Source organism: Rhinatrema bivittatum, chromosome 6 (assembly GCF_901001135.1).
Source record: "Rhinatrema bivittatum chromosome 6, aRhiBiv1.1, whole genome shotgun sequence".
Classification (NCBI taxonomy): Eukaryota; Metazoa; Chordata; class Amphibia; order Gymnophiona; family Rhinatrematidae; genus Rhinatrema; species Rhinatrema bivittatum.
The window spans coordinates 151,171,916-151,198,071 of record NC_042620.1 but is presented as its reverse complement, the minus strand read 5'-3'; the positions used below and the strand labels follow the sequence as shown (position 1 = coordinate 151,198,071).

The 26,156-nt window shown below is 41.7% G+C and overlaps 1 protein-coding gene across 1 annotated transcript in view; it reads right to left on the bottom strand.

Moving 5' to 3' along the window:
- The window catches only part of DNAH7 (dynein axonemal heavy chain 7), a 724,465-nt gene that overhangs the window by 413,917 nt on the left and 284,392 nt on the right, over positions 1–26,156 (bottom strand). The window contains 2 exon segments of the mRNA XM_029606081.1: positions 6,485–6,594; positions 15,569–15,781. Coding sequence (XP_029461941.1) covers positions 6,485–6,594; positions 15,569–15,781 — 323 coding nt within the window.

Here is a 26,156-nt window from a genome sequence, read left to right as displayed (position 1 = left end):
TATCCGGATAGGCCTAAAATCCTTTACTTCTCGTGCACTGAAGCTCCTGTGCTAGTTTGGCCCAGTTGCATCCCACAGTTCTAATAACCTAGCTTTGACTGGGGACAGAACAACTCCAATGTAGTGACGGGATGAATTATGTAACTGGTGAAATGCCATCTTCAGCAAACAACTTTTATAGATCAGCAACTTCTTTTTCTTTAAAGACAGGTAGGTTCACCATATCACATAAGAGGAATTCCCTAGCTAAAGGTATTTTCAACTAAAAAGGGAAATAATAATAACTGCCAAATGGCAGGAAACATTTTTTGTTGGGAAAAAGCCTTTTTGTTTTGTGGCATGGGGAGGGGAGGTATGTTTAAACAAAATGGAAAAAACCCAAGAACTATATAATGGGCCCTAGAAGGATGGAGTTGGGCTCTATCCTTCAAGAAGCCATGGAGAATGGATAGTCTAAACTTACTATACTGCCAGGAAACCATATGCAGTTACTAATGGAATATGAACGTGTGAAAAGTCTACATGACAGCCTTGAAAATTTCCTCTATGGAAATACATTTTAGATCTTAGGTGGATGACTGACTTTGCCATGGCCCTAACATACCCCTCTATGGTCAGACTTGCCTGGACATAACAAAAAGCAATGCAATTTGCTATCCAATTAAAGATGATACATTTTATTACTCCACTCCCAGGTCTACTAGAATCAAAAGACACAAAAAGTTAAGTGGATTTTAGTTTGTTTTAAGTAGAAGGAATTTCTGCAAGACCATTAAGTCTAGTATGGGATGGTTTCCCAGTTTTTAAAGAGATGATAAAAAAACTTGCAAGAAGGAAGTAATTTCTGATCTGAATAGGTAATGCTGTTGAGCAATCCTTAGTGCTTTTCTGAGCTGATGATTTTGAGAGATTTATAATAGATGCAATCTGTAACATCCCTTACCAGGGGGGCCCAGATGTCTGAAGTTAAAATAAGCCAAACTTTTATGAAAACCTTGGCAGGAGAGAGACTGGAATTCTGACTGTCTGATCTATTCAAAAACTTTTCTCTGCTTTTGACTGAGATTTATAGCTCCTTTGCTTGTGCTAGTGAAGCAGTCTTTCCTAAGTTCCACTGTTTCTTTGACTTTATCTCCAAAGAGATTGTTATCATCGCAAGGCACATCAGCAAGCCATTCCTGCAAATCCTCTCTGAAGCCTGAAGCCCACAGTCACGACAGTCTGGGAGTATCAGTGGCCTCACTAAAGGATCTCAATTCTGTCTCAAAAACATTGAAGATCATGCAGACCAGATGATGGTAGCACTCTTCACCATCTCCATTAAATTACCAAATTATGTCTGTTTCTCTTGAGGGAAAAACTGGGTGAAATCCTGGGTCCTTTTCAGTGGAGGAGTAGCCTAGTGGTTAGAGCACCAGGCTACAAATTAGGGTAATCACTGTTGCTCCTTGTGACCTTGGGCAAGTCCCTTTACCCTCCATTGTCTCAGGTATAAACTTACCCCTAGATTCATCAAAATGCATTATTAATGCATGGATAAGACCCACAATAAGAAAAAGGGGCATATATAGGGACATTTTATAATTACCGCACTGCGCAATAATATACCACTTCACATTGGTAGTATTGTGTGGTAAATTTATTGCACCCCTTGTGCTGGAGAGAGAGAGTGAGAGAGAAAACCTATTTACAAGGCCTTCACTGTAGTTTCTCATGTAGAGTGAGACATCTGAACAGCACGGTACACCTTGGTGAAGATTTGACGTCAGTTGGAGTGAGGAAAGTCTCACAAAGAAGCCGTTTCCACTATGTTCACTCACCCTAGCTTGATGGACTCTATCAGGGTACCATCAAGCTAGGGTGAGATAACATATTACAAAATTTTATCTTTGAGAATTTCCTAACTCCAAATGACACCAAATCTTCATACATCTCACTGTACATGAGAAACTGGCCCTTAAAGCACCACCACCACCACCTCACTTTGACCTATTAGATGGCCCTCCTATAGAGATATAAATAGCTGCATACTGGGAGGGCCTCCCCAGAGGCTCTCTCTCTACTTCCACTCCACTCCACTCTTCTTCTCCCCTCTCCCCCTCTCCCCTCCCAAGCCCAGAAAAGGCCAAAATGTAATTCTAAAAATTTGTTATGAATTGCATTATGGCCATTTCAGGTACCGGTATATTGCACAGCTTAACGCCAGGAAAAAAGGTGTAGTTATTTCTGGCATTAAAACCATGGCATTAAAACCATGGCATATTGCACCATGTAATAGCATGCGTTATGCTATTACACGGTGCAATATTGCCCCTTATTTTCATAAATCCCTCCCAAACTCCTCCCTGATCTCACCCCTTTCAAAAATTTACATTTGCGCCATGTGCTAGCGTAATTATCACATGCAATAACACGTTAATGTTGCTAGTCCCGGTCGCGTTTGTGCTGCAACCGGGCCTGCTCACCTCGCACTTCCCTCCACAAGCTCCAGCTCCTCTTCCCTTGCCGCAGCTGCCAGCTCCCAACGTCCCCAACATTCTCCTCGGACCTCTCTGGCTTCCTCCATTCTGCAGGCCTCTCAGCAGAGCTCCCGTAGGGGCTCCGTGTCTTCAGCCTCCTTGCCCCCCCCCCCCCCCCCCAGGCGCACGTGCGGCCGACATCTCCACATTTACCGGACCGAGGGTGGGAACCTTGGCCTGGACGCCTTCCGATGACATCACTTAGCAGGACTATAAGAGGCGAGGCCCTTTCCCCAGAACCTCACCTTAGCAATCATGTCGACACCTCCGGTGTAGCTAGTTGCCGTCCTACATTCCTGTGTTGTTCCTGCTTCCTTGATCCAGTCCCTGTTCCAGTGTTCCTGTGTTCCTGTCTTGTTCCAGTGCTCCTGCGTTCCTGTGTTCCTGTGGTCCTCTCTGTGTCCCAGCATCTGTCCTGATTCCTGCTCCTCGTCCTCTTCTCGTGGTACCTTCTTGAACTGATACATGGTACTGACCTCTGCTTGCCCTACCACGCTTGACCGCTGCCTGGACCTGACCTCTGCCTGCCCTTGGACCATGTTGACCGCCGCCTGGAACTGACCTCTGCTTGCCTTGACTACACTCGGACTGATCTCGGAACAGACTCTTGCTTTGGCTGACCACCCTCGGATGGATTCCCTGGCTTTGACCCTTGCGTTCCACTCAGATATTCTGTTCGCTCCTCCTGTGATCACCAGACCAGCCTCCTCGTGGCCTACTTCTGACTAGACCAATAGGAACTGCCTATCTCGCCCGGAGGACTTTCATTTCCTGTTGCCTTCCTGAGGTCTCCGGTGATCCTTGTTCGAGTCTAGTCCCTCCTCTCTTCACCAACCATGCACCTTTGCTCGTGGTGGGCACACCTCTCCACCACCTCTCTGGGAGACCCTCTGAGGCCCACCTAAGTCCAGGCAGTCCGGGTACCCAAGGGCTCAACCTGCGGAAACCCTGGATTGCTAATGGCGAAGCTCCAGCTAGCCTCTATCTCTTTGTGTGCTCTGCCTCCTGGTGGCAGGCACTCTCTGGGTCCTACCAGAGGCCTTACCAATCCTGCACCAGGCCAAGGGTCCACCTCCAGTGCAACAGTTAATGCATGCGTTAATGCCATAACGCATTTTTATGAATAACCTTGTAAGATTGTAAGTCCTTTGGGGATAGGGACCAACAGTACCTGAATATAATCTGCAGCACACCCTACCAACCCAGCCGGGCTGGTCGCAGACCATGCTGGGAGGGATCTGACAAAGCCTTGGACATCTGGACAAGACAAACATCAGAAGAAGACTGGATGAAGGAACACCAGGAGTCGGGACGAAGGAGACATCGGAACAGACGAGACATCAGCAGAGACAAGGACAGACGATGATGAAGGATCCAACGAAGAACACAGGAATGCCCAGAGGAGCGGAGAATGCAGGAAGACCAACAAGACCAGCTTCTTGGAGAACACCAGGGAGGAACTTGCTCCTTGTGAAGGCAATGACTGAATGGCAACGGGGCCCTTTTGTACGACTAAGGAGGCGGATCCTAAATGATGTCATCAGGTGGGGCCAGGAGGGCCTCTCCCTCACTGGCCCTTTAAAACCAGTGAGGAGGCGCGGCCCTGCACCTAAGGAAGCAGGAAGAGAAGAAGTGCAGGACCCTGGACAGCGGTCTTGCTGAAGACGCCGATGTGCAGGAGCAGGCCCGAGGAAGGTGGCGTCCGAGCTGCTCGAGAAGGCAGAGCGATGGCAGCATGCATGCTGCTGAGGAGCAGGCCTCTAGGCCTGCCAAGGACAGCATGGGCAGTGGCTCCGTGCCGCAGAAGAGCCAGCTGAAGTCTGCGGATCACTGCCACAATAAAGATAAGACTGTCTGCGGGCTCCTGCCGCATGGGAAATCCCAGCATGGCTCCTGCCACACCAGTAAGATGGCGGCCTCCGGGCTGCAGAGGTAAGCTCCTGCTCGTGGCTAGGCCCGCGGGCAGGAGTGCAACACTACCCCATCTTAAGGGACTTGATTTTGGCATCTGTGCTTTGTGCACAGTTAAAGCAGAGTCCTCTGGGTCAGGGTACTGCAGCATCTTCTGCTCAGTGAAAGTGGGGTGTGTGGTGTCTCAGGAGTAAGAACTCTTTGAGAGAAGTTTTGCTTTTCTTTTGTTGGAGGGAGATATTTTTTCACCACTATCTCCCTGTACTGTTTGAGAAGAGAGTTATCTTTCCCATCTCTGAGAAGGGATTTTGGGCTTTGGACATCACTTAAGAGACTGAACATGAATAGATAGACTGTAACACTCCAACACTTGGAGTTATTTATTATTCTTTTTATGATGATGATTTTTGGCATTCTTGACTGGATTCTATTTTTTAAGTTGCAGTAAACTACTTTTTGTTTGAAAACCACTCCAAGCCTCTTCCTGCTTTCTTCCGACCTAAGATCCAGCCTGCTGAAACTGCTAAGATCTACAATGTGAGTACCACGGGAAGAGTGGCTGAGTGGAGAAAGAGAGCCTAGGGCCTCAGAGGCTAGGGCCTCAGAGGCTTATCATCCTCCCAGCCAGTTGGACCCCAGCTTCCCAGTGGCTAACTACTGCAAAGTAAATGATGAGACGAATGAGAGGTTCAGGACAGTGGGCTTGGCCCGGGAACTTTGTGACCCCTACATTAGGGGCTTAAAACCAAGAGGGGATTACATAAGGAAAATCAAAATGGTGAAATCAAATGAGGACTTCTTTTGGCAAGGTATCTGAAAAAACAAACATTTTGGACATGAGAACTGCTTGGCATTATCACGTTGAAGAAAATATTTCCTAGGCCAGCTGAGCAAATGACAAAGGAAAGAAAAAAATGTAGCTTACTGTAAAAAAAAACAAAACTAACTAAGGAAAGGTAGAGAGTGTGTTCAGGCTGAAGCTCAAAGATAATAGCAAAATGAAGCCAAGTAAAGCTGTAGAGCTACTAACATGGAAATCCATTTCAGCCTTGGTGGATGAAAAGGAACTGAGGGGTGCTGTGGACCACAGCAGGACAGGAATTCCTGTGCTTGAGTAGTAACGGCCTAAAAATCTTTCCAGAGAACTCTGGATCATCCATTTGGTGTTGACTAGGATCACAAGATCCACTTGCTTATTTTCAGAGAAAGCATACCTCTACTTTTACTGTCCAATACTTCTTCTGACCAGATTGCCAGTAATCTTCTATGCACATTGATTCAGTATTCAGTACTGGATTTCATTTATTGATATTCCACTGCTCTAAACTTAAACAATACAAACACATTTTCTTAATGTTTCTGGTCACAAGCATTTATGTTCAGAGATGAGGCATACTGTAACTGGCAAACTAATAAGTTAAAGTTAAAAGTGATTCAGTAAAAATTAGATATGTTTTATGAATGTGCCCAAATTAAACTTCTAAGTCATATGTACTCTATTAGTATTTTATCCCAGATAATTTTTCTATCCTCTCAGTTACTACTTAGATAAAAGCATAAAAGCTTAAGTTGTGTTTGTCTTTTTTATGGCTTCATCACATACTGGGTTGGCAGTTGTCTGATGGAGTTATTACCTGGGAGAACAAAGCTCAAGCAGAGCAGTCTATTAACACTGAACAGCAATTGAGAGGGCACATGAGGGACTATAATCAGAAAACTGAAAAAACATAACCTAACAATCACACAGAAGGGGGATGCATAGAAACCTATTCTCTAGCTTTTTAAAGTGAGAATAAAAGTGTTGAAAAACTCTAAAATATTTATAGCACACAAATAAACTCCCCAATGGTATCAGAATCTGTTGCCAAGGCTGAAAACTAGAAATAAAATAACCAAATGAAGGACTAATTGATGTGCAGAAACATTATGGAGGCTAGATACACCAAATCAATTGATATCATCTGCTGACATGGAAAAAATTAAACCTGTTTTTACTTTGATGTCACAGTATGTGCATTTACATATGAAATATTTTCACTACTTTGTATTTTTACCTGTAGCATCTATCTGTAAGAGGGGTAATAACCAATCTAGGAGTATTACCAAGATATTCATAGCCATACTGTAAGCCAGCATTGATCATTTTTGTTTGCAGTTGTCCCTCCTGTAAAGAGCATAAACAATTTATAAACCAACTTACAAATTACCAATTTACAAAGTACCAACTTACAAATTACAAAAATAATTATTGGGCTATGTGCATCCCTTTTGTGAATCTCAGCATACCTGAAATGTATTACACATTTTTCAAAATATGTGTAGAAACTATAATGTTTACCCTAATGAAGGCAGAATGATAATCAACACCTTCTTACATCATTAATGAGTAGGCACACACGCCACCTAACAATTCTGTAGTTCATAATAAACAAAATATCAGACCTGGCTGAATGATCAAAAAAGACACAGAAAGCTCAGAGCTTATGTACCTTATAAGATAGCTAGCCAGAAGATCTGAAATATTGGCCTAGAGTTATCAGTTTGCTATAAATTTCACATGAATAGCAACCATAATAAAAAAAGGGGCATGGTTAAGGTAATTTTTGAGTTACTACAATGTGTGCTATTTTACTGCTTTGCATAGGTATTTTTCTGCAATGTGTGCTACAATTATCTCTACCTAGGTGCTAATAAGCTAGGGCAAAAGTACATTGTAGAAATCTCATCTTTTTGTTGCTTTCCTCATTCAAAATCACAACAAATCTTCACTGATGTGTACTGTGCTGCTTGTCCCTCTGATTATGCATGTAAAACTGACCCCAAACCCTAGACCTCCACCAAAACCTCACCTCCAGTTACTTGTTGACCCTTCTACAGTTGTATAAATAGATGACTAATATGTGTGTTACTCCAGAGGTTCTCTCTCTCTCATAAATATTGCAATTCCCCCATATGATATATATTTGTTCACTATGTAAACCATTTGACTTCACAAGTGGAGATCGATGTTCTGCGAATGCTGTAAGACGGAGCAACATAAGAGATCATACAGTTATCTATACGATCATCTTTCATTTTAGTTTATATATGATTGAGGAGCTCAAGAAGATTGATGTAAGCCCCTGAGGCAGCCGTTGTGTTACGGCGAAACTCGGCCAGAGTCGGGCTACCCTTGTGTCTCCACTTCAATAAAGGATTAATTTTAGACTACAGGCATCTATTTTCTTTTTTTCATCCTGGACTTTTGAGTTATTCCTTGAACGGGAGTATGTTGCTATGTTCTTCCCAGTCTCTTTATTTTAACGCGAGGGCCTCTAAGGCTGAGATACAGGTAAAGGAAAAGTAGTAAGGGTGCCTTCATCTAAACTTAAGATGACCCATTGGAAAAATTTTGTTTTGAGGAGGAAGATGTTCCTCCTCCCTTTCTTTCTCTATTTTTGATTTCCCTGTTTCTGAAGATTTTAGTTTTGCAACCTACCTGAGTCCCTTAGGATCCAGGGACTCAAGGAAGTAACATGGACTAATGAAATACTTGAGGAGGAATGGATCATTATTCATCCTTGAGGAGGAGAATGAAAAGAAGACCCCTATGGCAGCCATTTGGTGTGTCCATGTCCATCTCATTTAGATGACCAGGGAAAAGAGGAGTAAAGAGTACCATCTAGCAGGGAAGTAAGGACAGTGACTGAACAACTGGATTGAAGATATGAAAAATGGGACTTTAATGAAACCTGAACTGGAAAAATATCATCCTATCCACCAAATTCTGGGAGGAAGCTCCAAAATGACTCCACTAACTGCTCAGGATTAAGAATAAGAAGATTCAGTTGACTTCAGTAACATTATGCAGTAATTGGAACCTTAAAGTCACACAATTAGGGCCGGATTTTAAAAGGGTTACGCGCATAAGTTATGCGCGTAACCCTTAAACCCCCCCCTGCTCGCGCCCCGGGACGCGCGTAAGTCCCGGGGCTTGCAAAAAGGGGCAGTCATTGGGCGTGGCCAGGGGGCGTGGTGTCGGCTTCGGGGCGTGTTCAGGGGCGTGGGGTGGTCCAGGGACGTGGCCGAGTACAGGCGTTACTTCGCTGATAAAGGTTAGTAGGGGGATTTAGGTAGGGCTGGGGGGGTGGGTTAGATAGGGGAAGGGAGGGGAAGGTGGGGGGAGGCAGAAGGAAAGTTCCCTCTGAGGCCGCTCCTATTTCGGAGCGGCCTCGGAGGGAACGGGCAGCTCGCGCAGGGCTCGGTGCATGCAAGTTGCACAAATGTGCACCCCCTTGCGCACACCAACCCCGGATCTTATAAAATCCAGCATACTTTTCTTTGCGCCTGGTGCGCGAACAAAAGTACGCGCGCAAATAGATTTATAAAATCTTCCCCTTATGAAAAAGAACTGAAGCTGTAAATGGATAGAAGAGGATAAGAACTTGTAACTGACCATTCTCATCAACTTTCCATCTTTGCTCAGTAAAAGTTAACTTGGAAATCACCACTTACTTCCTGCATTATTATTACTGTTTACCACAATGCAATTATTAGTGCTGTATACAATAGACTTTAATAATTACAGATGATTAACACTCAGGGCCTAGGAAGTAAGCTTCCCCCCCCTTCCCCCAACCTCGCTCAGGGAATCATGGCCACTCAGATAATATTTGACTGTCAGAACTGGTTTGAGTTGTGAACCTTTGGGACTTTTATCCGGGATTATCAGCCCAGGGATTACTTATACCAAATGATTCCCACGGCAATTTTCTAGTAAAACGTTTCCTGAGAGATCGCCAACTTTTTTACAAAACAACATAATAACTACACCTCGCTGAAGTGTAGTTAAGTGCTGCAGGAAACTGGGCATTTGCATAAATTTAAGTCTGTTAGTGCTTTTGCATAATTTGAGCAAATGGTTTCATAAACAAAAATTAGCATATACAAAAGTGCCAAACAGAGCACGTTCATAAACATGAAAGCATAACCTGTCTTTTTTCTGTGAACTATTGCCTTTGTAAAGCCATTCATGGCTTAGTGCATCTGGTCTTACGGTATCTCGAGATGCATTTCAGTATGAGCATCTGAGGTGAACAGAGTTCCAACATGGGTTCAAACAAAATGACTGTACAGAAGGCAAAATATCTCCGCCTCAATCAAATTTAAGTGCTAACAACAAGTCACTTTACAATTTGTTCAAATATTTTTATTAAGGTTGCTTCTGAAAGAATTTTAAAAAAATAATTTCAGATTTCATTCCACTCAGACTCTTTTTTTAAAATCATATTTATTTAGGATGACTTCCCCTAAGATCTCTGAGGTCTGTAAAAATTCTAAGTAATATAATCAGGTTAGGGAGAAATATATAATGCCTCCTTTCAGAGGAAATAACAATTAAACGAAATTTCTCAAAATATAAACTTGCATATTTCATTTTGTTTTAAAATATTTTATTTCTTATGTTTTATATTTATCTAGAAAGAAAAACATGCAACTTCCATTAAGGCTACACTCCCTAAAAATGTCCTTCTCTGAAATCACTCTTCAGCTGTCTGTGCTGTATTCATATTCAGTTATTGATGGGAAAACTACATGAAGTTCTGATAAAGCTCAGCACAGCAATGCTCCAATTTACTTAAATTCAGAATGGAGGAAAAGATTAAGTAGGATGAGTTTTTAAAAATGGTAAATGCTAATATCATTTCAGGAATCAACAAAATCCAGAAGGAAAAAAAGAGACCTTAGTAATTTGGTTTTAATAGCCCACTGAATTATCTAAATTGTTTTCACTAGTATTGCTGCTTTAATAGGAAGAACAATAACCTCAGAAAAACAGAAAGGACGGTGTACATTTTGGAGGTAATATTCAAAACAATGTGGGCATTTGCAAAATCTGCAGGTACCTTAACCCATGGACTTTTCACCAATTCTCAAAGGGAAAATATGCACATTCTTTGGAAAACTGCCCCAAGAAAGAGAGCCCACAAATTTGCAGCCTCTTTGTTGGCATCTACTCCTTCTCTCCAAAGCACCCAGTTTTGAAAATGCAAACCTACATGTAGTGTTGCTTCCCCTGACCTTATCTGGCCTCTAAGCCCACTTATTCTTCCCACAGGTAAAAGTATGAGTGTTGTTGATCACTGTGCTTATTTTATCCCAGGAAAGGGTAAGCAATGTTCAGACAGCCTATTTCCCTGAGTAAACAGGCACTTACCCAAGTAAATGGCTTTTGAAAATTGTCCTCTGTGAGGGCAATTTATAAACCCATATTGATTTACCTAGATTAATTGATCTGTCTGAAAACTGCCCTTCTCGGAGTAACTGAAAAATATGTGCGGGGTTCACAAAACATATAGTTTTGGCTGCACTAAAATGGGATGATCTTTAGAGCACGTTTAGGTTGGGGGAGTAAAACTGCATAGACTCTTAGCATTTTCAAATGTGTGCACATTATTTGAAACAACCTGCCCACACATATAGTAAGTGCAAAATAAGCAGTGATTTAAATGCACATACTTTATACTTGTTAATTTTCAATGGTAATCTATCCATGAAGGGACTAGGATGATAAAACAGATTGGGGTAGATTTTCAAAACAACGTGTGGGTGTACATGTGCGTGGGCTACCCGGCGCGCACACATGTATGCCTGATTTTATAACTTGCGTGCTCAGGTGCGCAAGTTATAATATCAGGGGTCAGTGTGCGCAAGAGGGTGCACAATTATGCACCTTGCGTGCGCCGAGCCGCACTGCCTTCCCCGTTCCCTATCCCCCCACCCCACCTTCCCTTCCCCTACCTCCTCCGCTCTTTCCCCCCTACCTTTTCCTTGTTCTTTCTTTTATTTCCAAACTTACTTCAGCCCTGGGGCTGAAGTAAGTTGTGCACACCGGCGGACTGCCAGTGCACGATCCCCGGCACAGCTGCAAATGGCCGCTGTGCCGGGAGCCTCTGGCCATGCCCCCACCCTTCCCCCCGACCGCCCCTCCCCTGGACCGCCACTTTTTGAAAGCCCCAGGTCTTACGCGCGTCCCAGGGCTTTATGCGCATCGCCGGGCCTTTTGAAAATAGGCCCGGCACACGTATGATTTACGCGTGTAACCTTTTGAAAACCCGGCCCATTATCTGGAAGATGTCTTTATGCTTCTGTAGCAATGAATAACAATAATTGAGGTACAAAGATAAATTGAAAAGGTAGAGGATTTTAAATGATATCAGATAAAAAGTCCTTTCAATTTAGAAGGCAATTTTCAAAGCCATTTATTTGAGTAAATTGACCTGTAGTTAAATTGCCATCCTCTGCTGGCCTGAAAGTATACAAGGGCTTCCGTAGTGCATGTACTTTTAGCCAAGTTAAAAAGAGGCATTCCCAGGAGGGTTGTTTAAGTTAGGGGTAATAAAATAGAATGCATATATGGCATTTGCAAAAGAACACATGCTATTTCCTCTTCCTCCCTCCTCCTCTGCTGTCTACATTAACTATCAGGTGCAAAGTACATAGGCACTTTTAGTATGCATACTTTATGCTAGCTATTTTCCAAAATAAGCTACAAAATATACAATAAAAGTAGCCATATACTTTGTAACGCTACGGATCCGCCATGTTCCTGATGATGTAGGACGCGCTCGCGCGCTCCAGACTTTGTACCAGCAAGGGCGCGAACCTCGGGGACGTCCCCCCGTAGTGATGTCATCCGTATTCAATTTAAAAGGTCTTGGTTTGCTAACTACAAACGAGTTAGCAAGGACTCAAATCTTCCCTTTGGGTACGATTCCCCAAGCTACTCTGCCTCCCTTTTCTTACATGCAGTACCCGCTCCTCGGGGGCTCCGTTCTCGCTCTTCTTGATTTCAGCTTGCAGTACGAGATCCAGTATTCCTCAAGGGCCTACGTTCCTGAAGACTCAGAAGACTCCTATTGCCTGGAGGCGATCGCAGACGTGAACACAGTGAGTCCTATTACAGATAGGAACCAGTACTCACTCCACGAGGGCCCTTGTTCCTAATCTCTAGACTCCATAAAGTCTAAGACATTATCGTAGGGTCATGAGTTACTATTGCAGATTGCAGATAGGAACCGGTACTCGCTCCACTAGGGCCTATGTTCTTAAATCTCTTCTAGCCTCTCTTCTATTCCAGAAGCCATCCCATACACAGTTATTGTGAGTTCTAATTCAGACTGCCTATAGGAGCCAGTACTCGCCTGCGGCTCCTGTTCCTGAATACTGAAGACTCTCTGTTGCATAAGAAGACATTACAGATATCTATAATTGTGAGTGTATCATCTACCACTGGTTATGTCCAGCATATCCTGTCTACTCACTACCTATAGTCTCTCCTTACAGCTCAGCAACTCAGAGATCATAGTTCCAGTATCAGAGGGACTTCAACCCTGCCGGGCACATCAACTCACTACTGCCACCTCTGGTGGTTCTACTTCCAGTCTAATAAAGAACTATCTGTGTTTGTCTCAATACTCCAGCCTAGTTGGTGGTCCCTCTCAGGATCTCCTCTTGAGGGTGCTGTCATCTGCCATCAGCTCAAGGATTCACCATAAATTGCTAGCTCCTACCCTTGGGGGAGCAGCATTGAACAGTAACTAAGTGAACTGTTTGAAAATTGTCCTCTTAGAAATTGCTATTGAAAGGCTTTTATCTGGATAACATTTGTTTCCTGGATGACTGCTGAGTTTTGAAAATCGTCACAACTTATGCAGATAAAGTCATCCAGATAAGTCATCCAGATAAAATTTATCCAGATAAGTAGAAGGCATTTCAAGGGCGTTCCAGGGTGAACTTAGTTAGCCAAATAACTCCAATATTTGGAATTAGCCAAATAAGTTATTCATCTAGATATGGGTAATAGCAGGGTTACAGTTATCCTGAAAATTTTCCTGGATAACTGTAATCTAATCGGTGATATTCATGTACAGCTGGTTAAGTTTAAAAATTATTTGGGATAACTTTACTCAAGAACATTCACTGTCATGTTTATCACACTGAATATTCCTGATAATTTATCCCTGATAGCTACCTTTAATGGTATAAGATATCAGTTTTATGGTTTTTTTTAATATTGACCTCTTAAGTACCCTGAATTGAAAATTTGCATATCTGAGAAAGAATTAAGTTTCCAAAACGAAATTCTTATGAGCAATACAGCTGAACCAAAAAATAAAGGATCATCCCATTCTGTAGGGTAATTCAAATTTAGGGGGTCATTTATCAAAGTGCTATATGGCATTTTCACATTCCTTTAATGCATGTGAAAATGTCATTAATGTGTGTGAAAGCACCATATTGTTTGGTGTGATGCAAATGAGAGGATATTGGGATGGGAATTTTGGCCAATTGGCTGGGCTCACAGTTTGTTTGATAAGGCTTTATTGTGCATTGTAATGTTTTTAGTGGTTTTAAGCTCCTGGACAGCCAGCCTAGCTATCAGGGCCCTCCTACCATATGAGAGTGAGTGAGAGAAAGAGGGGGAAGAGAGAGAGTGAGAGAGAGCACGTAGCCATAATTCCCTCACACTAGATAGGTATTTATATCTCTATGGGAGGCCCACCTAGTAACTCAAGGTGAGGTTTGGGTATTAGTGTAGGGTTTAGGGGCCACTTTGACATTCAAAGTGAGACGTACGAATAGAACAGTGCTCTCTTGGTTGAGAGAACATTGCACAAATCTCATCTTTGGATGAGTTTCCTCACGCCGAAGGTCATCAAATCTTCTGTTCATACGTCAAAGTGGCCCCTAACCCCTACACTAATACCTAAACCTCACCTTGAGTGACTAGGTGGGCCTCCCATAGAGATAAAAATACCTATCTAGTGTGAGGGCATTATGGCTAGGTGCTCGCTCACTCTCGCTCTCTCTCTCTCTCACTCTCTCTCTTTCTCCCCCGTCCCCCCAAGTGATCACAATTTGCACTTTACATAGGCATTAGTGCAAATTGCAATAAACTGCCTATTACCATGAAATACACCCCTTTTCCTATCAAATGTAATAGTTAGTGCATTTTGATAAATCTTGGCCTAACAGGTCAATGTATAAAGTGTGTTAAACAGCAGCTACAGCCCATGTATATGCAAATGAGTTTTTTGTTACATTCCCAGCATTAAAGTTAGCACATTAACGCAGACATTATCACAACCTCACCTCCCCCAAAGAGTATTTTTTTCATTAATGGGTCAGTATTCATTTTTGATAGTTTTAATGCATGTTATTTTTCTCTGTGCTCATAGGAAATGGGCTTATGCACGGTTTTGCATCATATTACCTCATTAACAGGTTTCTGCATTAAAATGTTCATGTGCTAATTAACAAAATTAAAAGCACTATTAAGTATTAACATGTAAATTAGATGGCTTATGCTAAGAGCACTTCTAATATTTATTATTTATTTAAAATTCTTATATACCGCACAATGGATAGGGGGCTATCCGTCTAGGCGGTTTACATATTTGCACATACACAAGTAGTATTACACATTAACAAACAGGTCATAAAATCATATACAAACACATTAAAATTCATAAAATAGACAGTTAAATTACCAATCGTAATGTAGTGTAGTAAACTTAATATAAATTGTATGCATGGGTGAAGAGATGAGTTTTTAACAATTTCTTAAATTCTGTACGGTTGGCTGTCAGACGGATATGTTCTGGGGACAGAGAATGCTCGTTTGTGGGTTAGTGCTAAACTTACGGATTTTACTGTAGGTACTTCAAGAATGCATTTATCAAGGGAGCGGAGTTGTCTAGAGGGTCTGTAGATTCTTAATAGTGAACATAGCCAGATGGAATTGGTATTGTAAAGTAGGTTGTGTATATGTTATCACTTATAAAAGAGTGCTCTTTAGTACATAGGCCTCTTTGTCTGCAGGTATATATTTCTCACATAAAAAGGAAATATCCTCTCAATACCAAATTTAAATCAAGCTCCATCTTAATATTTATTGAACTTGCAATGACAAACTGTAATTCAGTTTAAAAGATTTATTTATTACTGCTGTAAGTGAAAAACAGCAATATGATTTGTTCAACGTATCAACACGTTCCATTTGATTGAAGCTAATCATAACATATAATGAGCATATAATTATATTAAATTTTGTAAAAATAAATAGTCTTCAGATTAGATTCAATGATATCACTTACCTCCCAGTAGTACCTAAGTTGGCTTAACCATTCAAAGTCATTTTCATCACTGACTTGTTTTTTTACCAAAACTGTAAGGACATCCCTGGCATGAACATCCAATACAACTAATGCACCAAGAGTTATTCGATTCTGCTTAGAGAGCTGACCACGCACCAAGGCAACAATATCATCAATTTGACTATTATTTAGGTCCAAGTAATCCTCAAGTGCCTAGAAATAAACAATAGGAATATGAAGATTTATTTAATATCACAAATACTATCTAATCTGCACCAAAACATAACTCATTGACTTATTGCTAATATTTACCCGAGCAGAGCTGTCCCAAACCCAAATGTAGAGAATTTGATCTCAAAACCCTGGTCCAGTGTTGGGTTGTCTTTGAAATTATCCCAGCAATGACATAAATGGTTTCTTTGGGACTTCATTTTAAATGCATTTTGAAAAAACAGGAAATGCTTTTTTTGCACAGTTCTTCTCACCTATAATTATATTCTCTGACATGTAGTACAGCACTGAAATTTGATTGCAATGGCATGAGTCTTATTTATGATGGCCAGTTAGTTTTGAACATGTTTCTTATGCAGCTCTGATGTGAGAAGGATTTTCTATACTGCGTAAGTTAGGGTTGAGATTTGAAAGCCCTTGCTGTGTTGACCTGAAACATTTTAAAGGCTGAGGAGGTAATTTTCAAAAGGATTTATTCACATAAAAATGGGGTTTATGACATAAATGGACTTTAAGTATGTAACTAGGCTTTTGAAATTTTTTTTTACATGTGTAACTCCTTTGAAAATTCACTCCAAAGGGCTGAACTGTCAAAAGGTTTTGTGTATGTAAATGGGCTTTTGAAAATTGCCACAATATATTGCTTGGGACTCACTCCAGAGGTATATTGGAGAAAATGTAGGAGTTTGAAGATAGGAAAAGGAGAAAGATCCCAAGTAATAATGCAGAAATTAAAGGACCCAGTAAACCATTGGCTGTGCCCTAAAGTCCAAAGTAGTGAAAACGTAGTAGCATCAATAATTTTTGAACAATACTTAAATATCTTACCCTCCCCTATGAGAAACAGGATGGCCCAGCAGGGCCCCATTGACGTGGGAGAAGCCAATTGATTTAGCAAGTGCTTCTTGGACTCAGAGGAGGCCTCCAATCCAGATAGGAAGCCTAGTTCAGAAGCTGTGGGATCCAAGGGGGGAGCGTGGAAGAAAGGGTTGGGAAATCCCAGCCCAGGAGGTGGGGAAAAAGGAGGATAGAACCCCCTTGGGGTTTAAGGGAAAGGGTTTCCCTTCAGAAGGAAGGAAGGCTCTCTGGTATTGTACCTGTGGGGAGGAGAGGCATTTTAAAAAGACTGTCCCTATATGAATTGTTCATTTACTGGCTGGGGAAAACAGGAGGGGCTCACAAAAAACTGTTTGGAAGAAGAGTTATTTATTTATTATTTATTTATTTTTAGATTTTTATATACCGGTGTTCCTGTATTAAAATACAGATCACATCGGTTTACATTGAAACATAAAAATTATGCCAAGAGGCGGTACATATAACAAGGTTATAGAACTTGGAAAACATGGAAAACAGATTCGAATAATAACACTGATAAAGTTGTAAAGTCTCTGAGAAATCAAATCATAAAATAAGGCGTAATTGTCTAAGATAACTGTGATCTGCAAAAGGGATTGAGATGGTGAGAAAATCTTGATAGCTGGAGGTAAAAAATAATCAAAGTTCTGGAAAAGCTTGGCTAAAGAGCCAGGTTTTAATTTTCTTTTTGAAGGAAGCAAAGCAGATCTCAAGGCGGATGTCTGGTGGGAGCATGTTCCATTGGACAGGTCCTGCTAAAGAAATGGAACGTTTCCGATGTAAGGATATTGTTGAAGGAACATAGAGTGTAGAACATAGAGTTCTCAAAAGAAGTAAGTATGAATGGGTCCCAGATGAAAGCCATTTTAAATACAGGACATAACAAATCCCTGATTACGGGCCCGGTGGCCAGGAGAATGGGTCTTCTTGAATCCCCTAGGGAAAAACCTGGTACGGGTCCAATGTGTGCATGGAAACATCCACAGTTGTTTCCTGACTGCGGTCATAGTGGGATGGAAGGGGAAGGAAACAAAGTTAAAGCTGGCAGTTGTGGAAAGGCTCCCCTTCCAGCTAATTTTAGAAAGGGACTGAGAGACCAAATCTAGATGCAAGAAACTTTGGTAGCCACAAGAGCTCAATCTTGTGAAAAAAGTAGGCCTAGAGAGGCACAAGAATCAAAGGAGCTGAGGGAAATTTTTCCCTTTTCAGATTTGGAGATTATCATGGAACCTAGAAGCCAAAAATGGGAAGGGTCCCCAACTAGGGGCAGAAAAAGGAGTCAGGTGGGCAGCAGAGCATGAGAGACCTCAGGAAAATAGGGTAGGGGCTAGAGATTCTAGAGAAGCTACCCGACTTCAGGGATGAAAAAGAACTGGATACTGTAATTCAGGAGGTGAGAAGAAATATGGAAGAAGAAAAATGCTCTAATAAATATAAAGAAAAAGCATACCCATATTGTGAGATTACTGGGGGGGAATGGTTTGTTAGATCATAAGGCTTTTCAGGAAACAATGCTGCCCCTCACCTATGACACTCTTAAGGCATACCATTTAGGAAGTAAAGCCACCCTGGCTTGACTAACAGAGCTTTTCTACTGGCCCAGGATAGCATGGGCCATAAAGGATCATTGTGCCTCCTGCCCTGTTTGTTGGAGAACCGCTACAGATAAACCAAAGTGGAGTCCCTTGGTCCCGTTACCAATAATCGCAGAACCCTTAGAGCAGGTGGCTGTGGACATTGTAAGCCCTCTAGAGAGGAGTGTGAGGGGCCATTAATATATCATGATGATGATTGATTACTCCACCCTGTTTCCGTGGGCCATATCCCTGCAAACTACTTTAGCCAAAGTAATAATGAGGAAATGGATTCAAATTTTCTGCCAAGTGGGGTTTCCCTGGACTATCTTGATGAATAGAGGGACAAATTTTATTTCCCAATTACTGAAGCAGGTGCGGACCTCTTTCAGGATCTGACACATCAAGACCACCGTCTAGTATCCCCAGATGGATGGGATGGAAGAATAGTTCAACCAAACCCTAAAGGGAAATCTATGTAGGTGCATGCATGGGGCCTTGAGAAACTATGACCAACTAATCCCATTCCTCTTGTTTGCAGTTTGAGGGATACCCCATGCCTCAACAGGGTTTTCTCCATTTGAGCTACTCTTTGAAGACACTCCTGAGTAGTTTAGGGGCTCTAGAAGAGTTTTGGGAGGGTCAGGCCCCATCAGACATGAATGTGCAGCTGAAAGGTTACATAAATCACAACAAATAGCCCAAGAAAATTTGCAAAGAGCCCAAGAGCGACAGAAGACCTATTATGATAAGAGGGAAAGAGAGAGAGAATTTAAATTAGGGGATAATGTACTGGTATTAGTACCCACTTCTAACCAGTTGCTAGCCCACTGGAGGGGCTCCTGTGAGATTCATAAACACCTTAGCCTCGTGGATTATGAGGTAATGCAAAGGAAAAAAAGACACAGGTCTTCCATATCAATTTGATGAAACCCTGGCTGAGCGAGATGTGCTAGGGTCAGGCAATCCCAGAGATGAGGTAGGCAGTAGGGCAGAAAAGGGTACAATACAAGTAGGTACTGTCCTGACTCCAATCCAGCAGTAGGACATTAAGACCCTAATAGAGCAATTTCTCTATGTGTTTTCCAGTAACAGATATATACAAAGCCCAGAAAAATCATAAGGCAAAAGTCATATAGGATTCCTGAAGCAAAAAAGAATAAAACTGACAAACAGTTGGGAGAAATGAAGCTATGAGTAATTGAAGAATTGTGTAGTGAAAGGGAAAGCCCCATAGTATTAGTCCCTAAATCTGATGTATCCATCCATTTCTGTATTGATTTCTGCCAAGCAAACGCCATGTCACGCTTTGACGCATACCCAATGCAAAAATGTGAGGACCTTTGGAGCAATTGAGGAGGATCACACTATCTGTCAACCTTAGACTTAACTAAGGCATATTGGCAAATTCCCTTGGATCTAAAATCTAGAGAGAAGCCACAATTCATCATCCACAGAGGGTTATACCAATTTAAAGTCCTCTCGTTTGGGGTTCATAAGGCCCCCAGAAGCTTCCAGCATGCCATCAATCTGATACTAAGGCCCCATCAGGCTTACTCTGGGGCTTACAGGGATGATGTAAGAATTTTCTTCAAAACTTGGCAGAAACACATCAAACATTTAACGGAGATATTCCAATCCCTTCAGCAAGCAGGGTTAACTGCAAACCTGAAGAAGTGTGCCCTGGCGCAGACAGAGGTACAATATTTAGGGCACATTGTAGGAAATGGGACCATAAGACCCTTAATCAAGAAAATAGAGGTAGTGGAAAAAACTCTGAGACCTAAAAAGCCGTTTAGAGCATTTTGGGGATTAGCTGGGTTCTATAGAAGATTCATCTTACAACCCCCTTGACCAAATTGCTGAAAACAGACCAACCTAGTGGGATTGGGCCACAGACCAACCTGATGGGATTGGGCCACGGAAAAGGTCTTTGAGGAAATAAAAGGGAAGCTATGTGAATATCTATTCCTCCATAGCGTGGACTTCAAACTGTCATTCGTTTTACAGACCAATGCCTCAGATTTATTTTAGAGGGTGGGAGAAAAGGAGCACCCTATCCTATATCTTAGCCATAAATTAAAAGATAATGAAAGACTCTATGGAACTATAGAAAAGGAGTGCCTAGCAGTGAAATGGGCTGTGGAGAACTTGCAATATTACCTGTTAGGAAGACCATTTATAATGGTTACAGATCATGCCCCCCCCCCCCCAAATGGCTCAATCAAATGCATAATACCAACGCATGCCTTACCAGGTGGGATATGGCTTTACAAACCTTTAAGTTCACAATTCAACACAGAGCAGGAAGGGATCATAAAAATAAAGATTTTCTGTCCTGACAAGTTACATCTATAGAGGTCAGGGAGAGGCAAAGCACCCAGGAAAAAAGGGGGAGGTATGTAATGGGAAGTATGTCCCATTCTCTAATCCAGACCAGAGGAAGGCTCTAAATGAATCAAAGGTAAGAATAAACAGGGCTGAACAGAAAGTCACTAGAGTCTGGAATCAGGTGCTAACCTAATCAGAGAGGAAGAGCGACAGGAAGAAGGAAGACGTGAAAGCATATAGTGGAGTTAGGAGATTGGAGCACCCTTGCAGAGCTCCTGCTACAGGGTCAAAAGCTACTGTGGAGTCCTTGCTTTCTAACTAGGAGAGAACAAAGGACTGTGGGGAGGTGCAGAAACAGGCTACAGTGAAAAAGTAAAGAAAGAGGATGCTTACAGCCTGATTATCCTGCAAGTGGGTGGTGACAGTCCACCCCAGTGAGCATCTGTGATGGGGAAAAAGGGAGAGCAAAGCCTCTGAGGGCTTGTGGATTGGAGAAATAAAAGCCCCCTTTTAAACTGTATATTGGAGCATCTGTGCTTGGGGAAGAGAGGGAGCAAGGCCTCTGAGAACTGTATTAAGAGCCTTGTACAACCAGCTTTAAACCAGAGACTTGTTTTGCCTCAGGATACTGCAGAAAGTATCTATCTGGGGAAGAGACACTGTGGAGTGAATCCAGATACTAAGATACTGAAACTTACATAAAATTGTATGTCTTGGAATCTGATTCACTAAGAGGGTTGGAAATTGGCTCCAGATTTTCAGGACAGGTTGATCCAGTCCTGGTTTTGCCCCATTGCATACTGGGATTTATTCTGATTCCCTATTGTATTCCTTAACAAAAGTAAGATTATAAGTACCTGTATGCAAGTGAGTAAAATCAGGACTGGATAAACCTGTCCTAAAAATCTGGAGCCAGTTGGCAACCCTATTCACTAATAGCCAAATTTTAAATCCCCCGACCACGTGCGTAACCCCTGTTACGCGCCAAAGTGCCGGGCCCAGTTAAAGGGGCAATCTTGGGGGCGGGGAGAGGCGGGACTGGAGATGACCGGTACAGGTCCATTTGCCGCTGTACCGGGAAGGGGAAAGAAGGCGCGCGCAAGTTGCTACTGCTCCATTGGAGCTGTAAGCAACAAAATAAAAACATCAAAATGTAGGAAAAAGGGTTTAGAGGGTGAGACGGAGAGAAGGAGAGAAGGAGAGAGGGGAAGGGTAGGGAAGGTGAGGTAGGGGGGTAAGGAAGTTCCCTCCCAGTCCGTTCCTTAATTGGAGCGGACTGGGAGGGAACTGGGGAAGGCCAGGATGCGTCAGCGAGCAGGAATTGCATAACTGTTCCCTCCTTGCGCGTACAACAGGCACATGCACATTACAAAATCAGCCACACATGTGTGCATGCTGCTCGTATTTTATAACACGCTCGCAGCCACGCACATGTGTTTTAAAATACGCATGGCCATGTGCATGCGCCGGGTCCCTAAGGCTTTTCTTCCATTCTGTATCTATAGGGGTAAAAGGCCTAGGAGGTAATTTTCAAAAAGATTTATGCATGTGATTAAGCTTTTGAAAATTTCTAATTTTATATGCATAACTCCTTTGAAAATTCACTCCATAGGGCTGAATTGTCAAAAGGTTTTATGTGTATAAATGGACTTTTGATAATTGCTGTGATATATGCTACTTTTACAAGTGTAACTCCTTTGAAAACCACCTCCCCTATGAGTATGGCTCTCAGATCAGTTCCAGTTTGACGGGTGATTTTGAAAAAAATTCTAAACATCTGTATTTCACATAACTGCAGAATGATATCACATGAAATGATTCGTGATGTCAATTGTGATTTGATGACAATGCACACAATGATAAGCAATTATACCTATAAAGGTATTCACAACGTTACCTTTCCATACTTTTGTGAATTTATATTAGAACCATGTTTCTCTAATTAAAGTCCTTTTACAAATGTGAATTTAGAATCTCCATTCTAGCACAGAATAACAACCCTACAGGATGCAGAATGTTAGTTTAAGAAATAAATAACTCATTTCCTGGTGTAGCCTATATACACCAGTGTAACCTGCTATCACAAGGGGGTAGGCATTGGGTGTACATGCCGTCCAGATACCTTCACCCTCCATAGTGCCATGCAACTCCAAAATAAAACTACGAGATCCACTTCATTTGCATCCAACCATCTCATTTATTTCCTGAAACAGTTACAACATAGAGAATGCAGGCTCCAGATATAAAATAGAATGTTGAATACCAAACTGCAGGCGCAACATTATACTAAAGCAGTCTGATGCAATTTAATAGGCCAGCATCAGATCATGCCGTTCAATCTTTTCAGAATTCACTAACAGTGGAACTGCTATTACAGCATGGTACTCGCACATAGATGACGTGCCCAAGCCTCAGCAAGAGAAGTCCCAGAAAAATAGCTGGCATTTCCCTCCTTGAAGCCTTCAAATACTCTACAGGGAGCTGGGTTCCTCTAGGGCAGCATGCTGGAAAGAGCAGACTGCCTCAATCAGTGTTTCCATAGAGTAACATCAGCTAACTTTCAAGCATGCTCATATAGAGCAGCAAAAATACAGAAATTCTACAAGTGGCTGTTTTACTAGCTACTATTGCAGCTAGTAAACATTGGTTACACAAGGAAATGAGGAAGTGTGGAAATATTTAAATCAGCACATCTGCTCACATTTCATTAGTTGGGCCAACACATCTCAAAATATTGTAGATAATGAAATCACTAAAGTGAAACAAGATTGGAAAGGTGCAGTCCATGGAATACACAAAGGGGGCAGTATATTGAATAGCCCACCTAGATGCAAACTACCTGCACACAATTGTATGTGCATACCTTATGTTCTCTGCCACTACTTGTGATCAAACGGTATGCACACTTTACAACCTACACACTGGCTTCCTAACAACTCCAACATACACAATTCATCCCACTCCCATAATACTCATAATCATATATTTTATTTCCAGTCTCAGCATTCATATATCCAGCACTCACATCCCCTAAAGCCTGCTCCCCCCCGCCGCCCCAATAACATCAACATTCACATCCTCCACAACCCATGGCAACTGGAATATGCAGCCATCCTCCCACCACCAATGTGCCCTGCAGAGGCCAAAAAAGTGAAGTCCTCCTCTCTTCCAATGTGACCCATAGGGGCCAAAAAGTTAATCTGCATGCCTTCCCAATGAGGTCTATGGGAGCCGAAGAGTAGAGGTGACAATCTGCACCATTCCCCCACAGATAGCTATAGCATTTACTGCTGCTAATCAGGGCCAGCAGGTAGACATAGTTTAGTGGGACAAAGTGAACATGGATTTAGCCAAGGTAAGTCTTGCCTTACCAATTTGCTACATTTTTTTTTAAAGGCATGAATAACCATGTGGATAAAGGTGAGCTAGTTGATATAGGGTATCTGGATTTTCAGAAAGTATTTGACAAGTACCTCATGAGAGACTCTTAAAGAAATTAAAAAGTCATGGCATAGGAGGTGATATTCTGCTGTGGACTGAGAACTGGTTAAAAGAGAGAAAACACAGAGTAGGGCTAAATGGTCAATTTTCTCAATGAAGTAAGGTGAATAGTGGAGTGCCTCAGGGATCTGTACTAGGACCACTGCTTTTTAACATATTCATAAATGATCAGATATGGGACCGATGAGTGAAGTATTCAAAGTTGCTAACTCACAAAAAGACTGTGAGAAATTGCAAGAGGACCTTGCAGGACTGGGAGACTGGGCATCAAATGGCAGATGACATTTAATGTGGACAAGTGCAAAGTGTTGCAGTTAGGGTAGAGCAACCCGAATTATACGCAATGCAAGTTTCCACTTTGAAAGTTATCACCTAGGAAAAGAATCTAGGCATCATTGTGGATAACATGTTGAAATCCTCTGCTCAATGTGTGACAGTGGCCAAAAAAGCAAATAGAATGCTAGGAATTATTAGAAAGAATGGAGAATAAAACAGAGAATATTATAATGCCTTTTTATTGCTCCATGGTGCAACTGCACCTTGAGTATTGTGTGTAGTTCTGGTCACAGCATCTCAAAAAAGACATAGCAGAATTAGAAAAGATACAGAGAAGGGTGACCAAAATGATAAAGAGAGTGGATCGATTCCCCTATGAAGAAAGGCTAAAGAGGTTGGGGTCTTCAGTTTAGAGAAGAGACAGCTGAGGGGAGATATGATAAAGATCTATAAAATAATGAGTGGAGTGTAAACGGTAAATGTGAATCGATTGTTTACTCTTTCAAAAAGTACAAACTCTATGGGACATTCAGTTAAGTTACTAAGTGATACATTTAAGACAAATAGGAGAAAATATTTTTTTTACCCAAAACATAATTTAAATTCTGGAATTTGTTGGTGGAGGATGTAGTGAAAGCTGTTAGTATAGCTGGGTTTAAAAAGTTTGAGACAAGTTCCTGGCGGAAAAGTCTATAAATCATTATAAAAGTGGTCCAATTAGAAATCAGGGTTAGATCTGGGAGAAGCTGCATGAAATCCAGTGACCTTTTGGGATCATGCCAGCTACTTGTGTCCTGGATTGGCCACTGCTGGAAACATGATACTGGGCTTGATGACCCTTTGCTCTGGCCCTTTATGTCAAATCTTATGTTCTTATGAGGAAGGAAGCAGTGGTGCCTTGGGTCCTGCCTTCTCCCCTGCAGCCCAAGGCCTGAACATAAGGGACACCATAATGTCATGAAGTTCACTACACAAGATGAGCCTCAGGTACTGCCACTTCCTTCCTCCTTCTGCCAGCTCTAATCAGCACCAGTAAGTAGTTAACAGTGGGGGAATGGGGCAGGCCAGGAGCTCTACTCTTCAGCCTCCACAGGCCAAACTGGAATTTTTCAGTACAAATCAATAGACCAGATTTTCATATAGGCATGTTGGAGAGTGTGGGGAGGGGAGTGCTTTATGGGTTCTATCAGTTTGCACTGAAAATCAGAAACCCTAATTATGTTTTTGTTGTTATGAAATAATATTTCTTCAAAATTTTTAAGTTGTTTAAAAATTAAAACATATGCTTTTAAAAGGCATTTACTGCATATGCATAATTTTTCCAAATAGTAATTTGTGTTCTAGTGTGTGTGTCTGTATGTATTTGTGTCTGTTTGCTAAACTTACACATATTACTTTCCATTTACAGGGAAGTTACACATATGGGAGACAATTTTCAAAAGAGTTAAGCGTATAAAAGTAGCATATAATCATAATACATTTCAAAAGTCCATTTATGCATGGAACGTCTATGCATGTAAATCCTTTTGAAAATTATCTCCTTCTGTGAATGTGATGCTAAAAAAAAGATACAAACAAAAAGTGGTTAGCCACATAAGGCATCACACACAGTATTGATACTGTAAAGAATACCTAAAATCTAGTGATATCATCTTATAGGTAGTCTTTGATAAGTCTACTTTTTAGGGGAAGGTTGATGATTTGTTTCTTATTTTAACTTTATCATATTAAAACATTGACTATCCTGATTTCCAATTGGATCTCTTTTTTAATGAGATTCTCCCTTTGTGAGCCTACAGCATAACTCTTAAAAACAA